This window comes from Limanda limanda, chromosome 2 (genome assembly GCF_963576545.1).
Source record: "Limanda limanda chromosome 2, fLimLim1.1, whole genome shotgun sequence".
In the NCBI taxonomy this organism is placed as follows: Eukaryota; Metazoa; Chordata; class Actinopteri; order Pleuronectiformes; family Pleuronectidae; genus Limanda; species Limanda limanda.
Window position 1 is genome coordinate 29,011,208 of NC_083637.1, and position 11,340 is coordinate 29,022,547.

General features: G+C 39.9%; 1 protein-coding gene across 1 annotated transcript; it reads right to left on the reverse strand.

The window, feature by feature from the left end:
* Positions 1–252: 252 nt before the first annotated feature.
* LOC133019198 (tensin-4-like) lies at positions 253–7,202 on the reverse strand. The gene is made up of 12 exons (XM_061085593.1): positions 6,968–7,202; positions 5,763–6,078; positions 5,095–5,426; positions 4,909–5,004; positions 4,643–4,774; positions 3,586–3,678; positions 2,906–2,983; positions 2,532–2,594; positions 1,121–1,292; positions 908–976; positions 616–645; positions 253–385 (listed from the first exon to the last, which is right to left on the reverse strand). The coding sequence occupies exons 1-12, from the start codon at positions 7,200–7,202 to the stop codon at positions 253–255; spliced, it is 1,749 nt and encodes a 582-aa protein (XP_060941576.1).
* Positions 7,203–11,340: the final 4,138 nt, after the last annotated feature.

Below are 11,340 nucleotides of genomic sequence, written 5' to 3' on the forward strand. Positions count from 1 at the left end.
TATACATTGGTTTCCTGTCTCTTATTTTTAGACCACCCTTCAGTCTTCAGTCTTCATACAGTATATGCTGTGGTTGCATCTGCCTTTTCAATATGACTTTAATCATCTGACCATGTTAAAAATGATAAGCATATTGCATCTCCATTTTGCTGGTACTGAAGAGATTACTTGAGAAAAGGACAGTACACACAGACAGCATTAAATAGGGCCTTAAAGCTGCACGCTGTTTTAGTTGTATCAGTGCTTGTGCGTTTAATGGTTGGCTATGGCCGCCTGAATAACCTCGACGGCCTTGTTGCAAGGCTGCAGGCGGTCATACTCTGCAAAGACGTGGCATACGTTCTCCGCACCAGCCTCGATGCCTTTGGCCACAAAGCCAAACATCCTGGTGGAACAAAGAAGCAACAGAAAGATTAGATTTGGATTAAATTTAAACAAAACAGAAGTATAAGTTAACATATTTTGCACAGTAGAAACAATTGCATTGCAGTATAGTGAAGCCTCAGAACCTCGGAGGCTTCACTTTGACATAAACAAAACATAGACTTTACAGTTAGATACAAAACATCATTCTGATATAGAAAGTAATTATAAGCAGTGAAAAACAAAAATTACCTTGCACCAAATGCAGAACCTTTTATCCACCTATGAGAGTAAAACAGTTCAAGAATAAAATGGTGAGATTTGTTAGTCCATGTAATGATCAATAGACATTTTAAATATGGTGGTGAATTAATGTGACAAACAGAAAACACTTAAACAGGAATAATGAGCTGATCAATGAGCTCTTTACTCTCAGTAAGTAACTTGAATGAACATCACATAATGTTTCCAAAACAGATGTGTTTGACAGATGTGAAAAAAAGAATCACTTTTAATTCACTACATGTCGTTGTAATATACTCACAATCTATTGTCTGGATCTTCACCACTGTAGCTAAGCAGGTGAGCAGGGTAATGGCGTCTGAAGAAAAGCCTGTGGAAAAAATGATTATGGAGTAAGAAATGTACAGTGTTTACAAAAGGTTGCACACAAACCACATATCACCACCCCCATGAGTTTGATGTGTACTGTAAGTAGGATCTCAGCACTAAGTGCACAGGATGTGTGTTTTCTTACTTCCTGTTGATATCTGTCAGAGTTACACCCTTCAACGACACCTTCAGATTGACCACGGTTGGTATGAAGGACCCTGAGACCTTCCCAAATGTTGAGGACACTGCCCTCTGAACGGCACAAGGGCCCGTCAGCATCTCGGTGGGAACAGCATTCAGGTAGATGAAGTTGCAAGCTATGGAATGGACGAACATTGTTTTATTATATGAGAATTAAACATGGAGGGTAGCAACATAAGTTTAAATGGGTGAAGACCCCTCCAGCTCCTTCCTGGACCTTTAGGGGATAAAGCCATATCTATTTTACACACAGGAACAAGGACATCGGCACTTCTAAACACTGTTTGTGTGTGTGTCTGTGTGTGTACGTGGAAACAAAGGGAATATACAGAAAATGTGTTTTGCTCATAGTGGGAGCTTTTGGGTTCCTCCGTACAGAGCTGTATGAATAAAACTGAATTGAATTGAAATAGATATACATGAAATATGTATGGAAATGAATGGAAACTATGATATAAGCTACAATACAGATGTGATACAAACTTGTAGTGTACTACAGGACGATGGAGCCGCAATACCATCGAAATATCTTTCTAAATATTTCCTAGACAGCTTGAGTAACTTCAAAAATATTTGTGGTTTACTAATTTGTGAATTATTTATTACGCTCAGTAATAGATTAAATACATTTCTGATAATTTCTGGTTTATGCTACTCATTTCAGTGGTAAATGTTGTTTGTTTTCTCCACTACATCTATATTTGATAGATACTCAGCAAGATAAGATGCAGAGGCCTACGAAACAAACAGTTATTGAAGCAATTGTCTTGAATGCTCACATCAGACTTTTTACTCCTCATTGCTACTAAACTCTAGTTATAACCACTGTCATTACATGTCTGTTCACCAGAATATGATGCAGCGTCCTTCACTCAAGCTCATTTATTACACTTGAGTCTGCTTTTCCGGCAATGATCTTTCAAAATGGCTCCTGTGATGAGGGTGAGTTAACCTGCATGGGTCTAAGATCTGACTCAGAAGTCAGGAAACCTTTCCTTTCCTTTCCTATCTGTTTTTGCTCATTGAAAACAACATGGCGATCACGTTATTTAAATGTTTGTTATGTTGACATTATTTTAGACAGAAGGAGAAACGGAAGGAGGGCACATTAAATACACATGAAAGAAGTTTCAGACAACTTCTGTGGCTTAAATGGGACGTTTCCTGTCTTTGTGGCTCACTTATAAGCAGCTGTTGAGTTTCCTTATTTTTATGTTGTTCCTTGTTTTCCTCTAAGTGAAGTAGCTACCACTCGGTAAGAATTTTTTATGAAAGTTGGTAAACTCTGCAGTAAAACCTTGGGTTATATGCTAATGGAGATAAACAGTGGTGAGTTGTATGTTACGTAGTCTCACCTGTTTTACTCTTGTCGTCTGAGGCTGGTTTGTCATTTGTCTTTTGCTCTGCTGTGCCTAGATCTGTGAACGCAAATAATACATTAACACACAGACACAACTTTAATTTCTTGGAGACTTTCTTGAAACTTCGCTACATCCTCCTACTTACCACTTCCCTAACCCCCCCCCCCCCCCCCAACTTAAATCTAACCATAACCTTAAAGTATAGCCTTAAAGTTTAATGATTTATTTTATAGCCTAAGCAGACTTCAATCCCCATAAAATAAGTACAACCTAGACCACACACACACACACACACACACACACACACACACACACACACACACACACACACACACACAACCCTTAACATTATAGGCTGACTTACTCACCTTGGGAGTGGAGCACTAATTTGCAGGGTAAAGCGTAAGCGCTGATAGTGTGCTGGTAGACCAGGGCGGAGAGACTACCTTTAAAAAGTAATAGAAAACCACAGTTTTGTCAAAGCTTGACAGAGAAACTCACTGTGTCACTCTGGAAAACAGGAAGTAAAATATTGGTGTTTTGCTCAGGTTACTTTCAAGGATGTGTATGATAGTTTAGCTTTTTGACAAGGAATCTGGATATATTTGTTGAGATAGGAAGACGTTGAGATTCAAAATGGTTATTATTTTATTCATATTATAATGAGTAAACCAGGTGACTGCAATGGTACTTGAAAAAAATGTTTGCAATGTGAAATTGACTACAGCTTACAGCTAGAGCAAAGAGGAATTGAGTGCATGAGTCTCAATCCTTAGACTCTGATAAAAGGGACGACAACGATAATCCTTGATAATGGCTCTGTGGGTGTGAGGACACGCCCTGTGACCTCATCCTTTTGAATAAATAACAAGATGCCTGCGCTGCTGCCCACCCACATCCCATGAGGCCAGACATGGCTGACTCAGGTCTGGTGGGGCAGACATCACCAGAGCAGGATGTGCAGTCATATTGAGTAGGAGTGAATTCTAGGAAAAGCTGAACTTCTAGATGGGTAACTGTAGGTGTTGCAGGCGTTTACAGCACTTACCAAAGTATGGTTCCTGAGAAGAGCCTTTGACCCGAACGCCCTTAGTTGATGATTCAATGAGGAAGTGTCTGACAACGTCTGAACTGCTCTCTCCTGTTTTAATAAAGGACAAATATCAGGAAATGTTAAACTGAACTTTAAGTGGCATGATAAAAAGGCAATGGCAGTGATCATTTAATATACCTTGTATTTGATGAATTCTGCACCACACACAGCCCCCAGCTACAAAAAGCAAGGTGATCACACGGCAAACCCATAAATTGCCTGTAACCCATTATTTAACAGGGTACTTTACCCTAGCCACCACTTATTTTCTATTTATTCAATCAAATTGTACTTTCAGATCTTTCATTTCAATCACATCTTATAAATCATTCACAATTTTGTGTAACAAAATTCTTGTTCACTATAAACTTTTCTTGAAAAACCTAGTAAGAGAAAAGGTTTTAGTGAAATTCCTGGAACAAGGATAATTGTGTTATGATTATCCTTGGAGATATAATTCAGCAGAGGAGATTGAAACAGACAGCACACTGTAAGCCTGCATACACTGAAATGGCCTTAGTGCAAACACACTGCTCGTATGTCTTTCATATCCTCATTCCAAAAACAGTTGAAAAAATAAATCTGTAAATGAAGTAAGCCTCAAAATTGTTTTGTGAGTGAGGTCCATTTTTCTTCTCAGATTGCTTACAGTTCCATAAACAGCTGGTTTTCCTTTGTGTTTACACAGGACATACTGTGGGTGGAAAAAATAACAGCACTGTCTCCTGCCTCGCCACAGATAGCTGGATGTCGTCAGACAAGACCATACACATCAGCAGAGTTAAGTAAGTGATTCCCTGTGCCTCTCAGGTCTCTGCTGTAGACAAATGAGCTCATTGAGCTCTCTGCTACACCGTGTTCACATTGTTTGTCTCTGGAAGTGGAAGCTGCGGGATACAAGGCCCAATATGTCCTGTATCCGACCAAACACTGCTCTTTGTTATAATGGCATGTGATTCAAAACGGATCATTAGTTCCGATAAAACAAAAACTGACAAGTAAAACAATGTACCTGGGTAGGTGGAAGGAGTGAAGTTGGTGGGACTTTGGTCCACCTTCATGGCCAGGCCGAAACTGCCTCTGTAAGACGTGCTGTCTCTCACCACAAATGTTCCTGCTTCCTTGTCTTTTACCAGAGCTTCAGCTAGAATGAATCAAACATAACAGAAAGTGCTTAGAGGTATCACAAGACAAAAAAAGAACTGGATCCTATCGGAGGAATTAACTTGAGCGCTGGAGTAAAGTTTAAAGTATGAAGTGCTGTTTTGAGATTCTCACCTTCTGCTCTGTTGATATGTGGAAGGAACCAAAACTTTGAAGTGTCCATGACAAATTTCATTGAGGGCTGACTGCCATTAAAATGGGCCCGGAAACCTAAAAAATCACAAAGATAGTTATGTCAAATAGTGTTGTAAAATGTGGTAGCTGCCAGTATATTTGACTACTGTGACACCTGCGACTCACTGTGAGGGGAGAATGGCTTCGAGGGAGACACAGTTACAGTCTGTATCAAGTCCATTTCTGGTGCAGGGGAATTGATGTGCAGATTTGGTTCTGGTGCACCATTCAACAACAGTACAGGGATGTCAGTCATAGACCCGTTGAGTGAAGCTGGACTGCTCTGTGCTCCTTTGCTATGGAGCTCCTGCAGATGTCCCTGTTTTGTCAGCGAAGGCCTGTCTGCGCTGTACCTGTTATCAAACAGCCTCATCGAGGACACATCACTGAAGGAGCTGGACGTACCGGTAAGGTTGGACTCTGGAGAGTCAGCATCTTCACTGGCCAAGGACAGGGTGCTAGGCAGGATGGAAGAGGAAGTGTTTACAATTGGTCATATTCCAGGGTTCAGGGTTCTGTGCACTGAGTTGAGCTTCTCTGAACTTTGAATAAACAGGTGAACAGCTCTTTGTTCAGCAGCGGTTCTTTACTTACTGCAGCTCAATTACTGCAAGTCACTTTTTGTTTCTGTGAGAAAACTGCAACCAGCATCACAACAGGCCAAACAAACAGCCCTTTCCAAACAGAAATGGTCAGAATGTGCACTGCACTAGTATTAACAACACGCTGGAAGACTGCATGTACAGCAAGCATACCTGATTAATGGCAGGCCATGCTTTAACAGTGAGTTTTACCTGCCAAGGATGTAGCTGGTGTCTGAGCATGTTGACATGGAGTGGAGCGAGGCTCCACTGTTTCTGTTGGGGTTTGGCAAGAAGGATCCTTGCGAAAACGCCATGTCCTGCTTCAGTGAGGGGATTCGTCGGGGTGCACTTCCACATGGCAACGGAGGCAGTGAGCATGTTGGGGAGCTGGAAAATACCGGCAGGCCGCTGGTGCTGCAACTGAGCCTGCTTCGTGAAGGGATGGGTATACTGGGTGACACAGACTGGACCATGGTATGTGGGGAGCATCCTCTAGAGACCAACACGCAGTGGGAAATATCTTCATCTGAGCAGAAGGATAGAGAAGAAAGTGTTTGCAAGAACAATAACAAAGACTATAGGAGGGAATTTTGTGAAGGATATGAAAAACACTGCATGGTCCCTGATTTCTTTGACTTCATGTTTTGGTTTTCTTTCAGCAGAAGGGACTTGGCATCCATGCAAATGCACATAGTTGCTGAAACTGTTTCATATTTTTCATGCATGTACCTGTTCGAGTATGTCAACTGAATGTATTCAATTGAGTTTGTACTGATTCTGTCTCAACTTGTTTGTGTGCACCTGAGGATCTGTCAGACTGAGTCTATGCCCCTCAGGAATACACTGCAGCCTGTGGGCAAGACAGGCACGTGGCCCCTGTTACATTATTATGACTAATACTCATACAGAATCATACATGAAGGTTTTCAGACTCTAAGTAGGTGAGTATTGTTACTTGTGGCAATATTGTATTATGCAACAGGAGCACTAATCAACACATCACTTGATTTATGTATTTTACTGATGAAATAGACCAATGAATTGTCTGATTTGTCATCCCTGTAACTGCACAGGGATGTTACTGCTGTTCCACCCTCATGTGTGACTTGCTAGTTTGCTCCTGTGGCTATAGCCTGTGCAGGGTGTGGCACTTGTCTGGGCAGTAATCCCAGAACAGCTGAGGTTGTGTAATTACCCCATTATAAAAAGATATTTATCTCAAATCTCAAAAAGGGCGGGTAAATTTCCAAAGCCCCAGGCTGTGTTCTATTAGCTTTATGGTTTAACTTTGCTCTGCGTCACACCTCTGTTGCTTTGGTTTTCCCTTTGATGCGCCCTGGAGACCTGGCTACTGTGTTTCAGAAATGAGGCGTTAGAAAAGTTTGAATAGTATAGGTACACAAAACTGTCTGTACCTGCGGGAGGGCTGGTGCACGATGGACTTTTGTTGACTGAAATGGGTTCAAATGTCGGATCCAAATCCAGGATGAGCTGGTTGAGATTATTCAGGGAGATGTCGAGATCAGCGTCACCATGGTTACCATTGGGCTGACTATTGACTGTCTCCTGAGCAGAGTCCAGGCGAATAGTTTGGCCCACTCTCAGAACATGGTTGGGAAGCATGTGGGACATGCCTTTAGCTGTAGGCATCATGTTAGGAGAGCTCACAGTCTTCTGTGACAACCAAAGACACAAATACAATGGAGAGAGATCAGTTACACTGTCCTGGAATAACAGCCTCTTTTTTTTGTCCTCTTTGCAAAACAGACTCATCATAAACCTGTTTTCCCAGAAACTCATATTGTTAGAAAAGGAAGTTTTGTACAACACAAAAACACATCCTCAACTCTTCCAATATTTGGTGATTAAAGTGCCCACTAGGCAACATTTGACCAGATGTTCTTTGCTAGGTATTTGATTGCATTTTAATGCAATTCTAAAAGCATTAGGTTCAACTTGAACCTGCAACCTTGATTCCAGTAGATTGACATTTACTGGACCTTTCCAACCTGTTGCTCAACCAATACATAAAACCACTGTATAAGACATGACACAGGCTGAGTAAACGGCTTACTTCAATGCTGATATCAGCATGAATATTTGTTCGGGAAAGGGTGTGTAATATGAGGGATGATCCGGTCACGCTGTGCCTCCCTCTCCATGTTTCAGACAAGGCGTGGGGCTCAGTGAGTCACCCAGGTGACTGATGGTTACCATAACTACACTTGTGTTTTCCTAAAACAGCCAAAACTATAATGGTGAACGTACTTTGGTAAAGTAGTAGAATTGCAAAAATCTGCTATTTTCTGGAAAATATTCAAAAAGATTTTAGGACTGAGAAGCACCTCCTGACGGAAAAGAATATGCCATGAATTCAATCATCACATAAGCTGTAATATAACTTTTGAATTATTCAGCACGTCTTGTTTTAGGCAATGAGAGCATACGGATAGTCAGTACTATAACCTGCTGCACTGATTATTAAACAATATAAACTATATTAATAATGAACTTGAGGCAATGCAATAAAATAGCTTAATGCACAAATACAACATTTACATGGCACAAACCATAAACACAGACACATGATTCCAACACTATACCCATAAAACTACATATAACTGTAAAGGTCCATAGAGTGGTTGACATAAAATGAATACATAGCTTTGTCAACTGTTCTAAATATGAAATAAAAGGTTGCCATACCTCAGCCGTCTCTCCCCATGTGTCCATTCAGTGCGTACCTCATCTTTTCATTTGTTCTTCATTGTGTTACATGTCTCAGGAAAGATAAAGGAAGACCATCTTACCTTTGTTTTCCTCAGGTCAGGATTCTACTGCTGTAATGTTGTCTTTTCTCTCAGACTGTTCACTGTTTTGGTTTGACACTTCATGTGTGTTTCATGCTTTTATTAATGAAGTCCCAACCCTTTTCCCACTGAGCCTATCAGCAACGAGGATCACTAATCCCTGCGGCTCCAACTGATGATGTCATCTTAGCTGTGTAAAGTGTATGACTGGAGGGGAGAGTTTTCTCAGATCAACAAACACATCCATCTTGAAATATGTAAAGCTGTGATTCTAACTTTTTACTCGATATGTAGTGCATATATGAATGTTGTGTTTCAACACTTGCAACATATTATATTAAACTACTGGCTGCATTATGCATTATAAGTGTTTACTAGAGTGAATACTGGAGCTTGACTGTTTTATTGCATCTTGCCAAAGACCAGAGACTCACAGTAGCTTTTTATCTGATGTGTCTGATTTCGCTGGTATGGTTGATAAGCTTATTAGAGCTGTCGAACCTATCAGTTTACCTCCACTACTCATATCTGCGGCCACATCTACCCTCAGATCTAATGGGTTTTTATCTCCTTTCCACTACTTCTGGTCTCTTGCATCTGATATTGCAGATCATTTTGTAATTGTTTTAATGACGCATGTCCATCCACTCTGGTTGTTTCTGCTTACCTGAAGCTTAAAGTTCAGTGATGTCCCCAGATAAACATGAGATCCTGTGTGTAAAATAATGAAGAAAGACCGTGCGTAGTTGAAGATTGAACTATTCATATACCACTTCAGTTTCATCAGATACATTCCCAAGAAACACTTTACCCTAAACCTGCTTTTCCATTCAAATTAGCCACTGTTTTTATGATAAAACACAACTATTCTATTTCTACTCTCATAGTCCAGAAATTGTATGATCTTTCTCTGTTAATAAAATGAATACGGAAATTCTGATGTACCACTTAGCTCCTTAGCAGGTTCTGCTGGACAACACTGTGAACAATTCTGACCATTGCAGCTGATAAACACTGGCAGGCTCTTCAATTCAATCTTGAATTTACTTTCAGTGTCAAATAGTTGACATTAAAAGTAAATTGCTTGCAGTTTGATGAGTGGAAACAGGAGATTTCTGGCAAATGTGTTTGTCAGCAATATACACAGCTATTTATCTAGAGTCTCAAAAAGACATTCTGAGTCAGTTATGGTGGGGGATTCCCCAGCTTTTTGTTTGAATTTGCTGTGAAGTATTTAATTTTTTTGTTGATGAGGGATAGGGTTAGGGTAACCTTGGTATGGTAGCCTTTAATGACAATGTCACCAAGGGTCAACTCTCATACCTTTGTACATATAATTTGTGTTGGACACATTATTTGCGGCTGTGTTCCTCATAATTGCCATGTTAACGATACTCAGAATACGTTTACATTAGTTAATGTAGTGTATCTTTCTTCAGTTAAATCTGTAATATGTATCAGTAGCTTTCGTTGCTATTAAATGTTGGGCGTATGAACACAGAGATATTAAATCCATGGCTTTGTCAGTTACTTTCTGTGGAGCTGTGAATCATACTCCTCCTTCAGCTGAGTAAAAGTCACACCTTGTTCCCCTTCGTCTCTTATTTAAATGCACTATATTCTAATCTAAATTTAATGGTCTTGCAGGTACATGTATTTTTTCCTTCTGCGGCAAGATTACAGACTCATTTTTCCCCTCTGACCCATACTTCACAGCAGTGTCTTCCAGTCGCATATAAGATTCTCATGACATGTGAGAGAAGAATTGTAAATAAGCCTTATAACACATTGAGCCCCTTTTTTACCGTTCTGATGTTATTACATTTTTAAAATGTAGATGATTTGTCTTTCAGTATTTTTATACTCTTTATAGAAATATATGCTTGCTTTTATTATACATACCCAGAAATCAAAGTTTAAACTATACAGCAAATGACTGGTAGCAGTTCTTCCATGTTTATGAGTTAAAGTTGTTCAAAGTTCAAAGTGGTGAAGTCAAACTCTGGAACCTTGATTATTTTTATTGTAGCTTTTAATCTACCTAGTAATTCCACAAACATCTGTCTGTCTGTCTGTATTCCAAGGAAACGCAGTGTCGAATTTGGACACGTGATATGACATTTTGACAAGTCTCGTTTTGCATGCATTCTTCTGTGTCCTTGGATAAACAGTAATGACAGATAACTGGTGGCCAACGGGTCAAAACTGTCCTGACATGCAATGTGTGAAAATATAACTTATATGTCACATGTGTGAACAGTAATAAAACCAATTCAGTTTCATTTTATGACAAACAATGACTATCACTGCAAAAAACTGATTTTGGTTGTTCTTGAACGCTACAACCAACAATACATCAGGCCAAGCAAACAGCCCATTCCCAACAGAAAGAGCACTGCAGTAGTTCTTTAACCCAAGTCCTGACTGTGAGCGTCACGTCTCGTGTTGTACTGAGCACAGAATGTTGACGAGTCATTTTTCATGATGTTTTAATGCTGTCTCATAAACTCTTGAGCGAATCAAACAAACACTCAAACAAGTTACTTCATGTGCTGATCGTGTCCTGATAACTAGTGATGAGTATTTATTACTTGAAGTGAGAGCTGATTCGATTGGAGAAGGAAACAGTCACCCACACACACATTTTCTCTCACTCTTGGCATTTCACATGATGGCCTGATACGATAATGATTTAAAAAATGAACGTGAGCAGGAGTGAACTTCAATCACGTTCACATTCATCATAGGAACACTGATTCGCTCAGTTCATCGTTCATGAAAAATATGACCTCGTGCATGCACAACACCGTTAATTCATCTGGAATTTCAGTGACTTATTTAACTAAACTAAAAAAAAAAAAAATCCCTTACAATTCATCACAATAAAAACAGTATACCAGTGTTTTTTCTTCAGTGTGTTTAATGTTCAAAAGGTGAAATAACAACACTATATGGTTTTTCATTAACACTGTGAATTC

Coding starts and splice junctions, on each gene's coding strand:
- LOC133019198 (XM_061085593.1), bottom strand. CDS start 7,202: ATGCCTACAGCTAAAGGCATGTCCCACATGCTTCCCAACCATGTTCTG. Junction 3,679..4,642: donor CACTCCTTCCACCTACCCAG/GTACATTGTTTT, acceptor TTATTAAAACAG/GAGAGAGCAGTTCAGACGTT. Junction 2,984..3,585: donor TTCTCAGGAACCATACTTTG/GTAAGTGCTGTA, acceptor TACTTTTTAAAG/GTAGTCTCTCCGCCCTGGTC.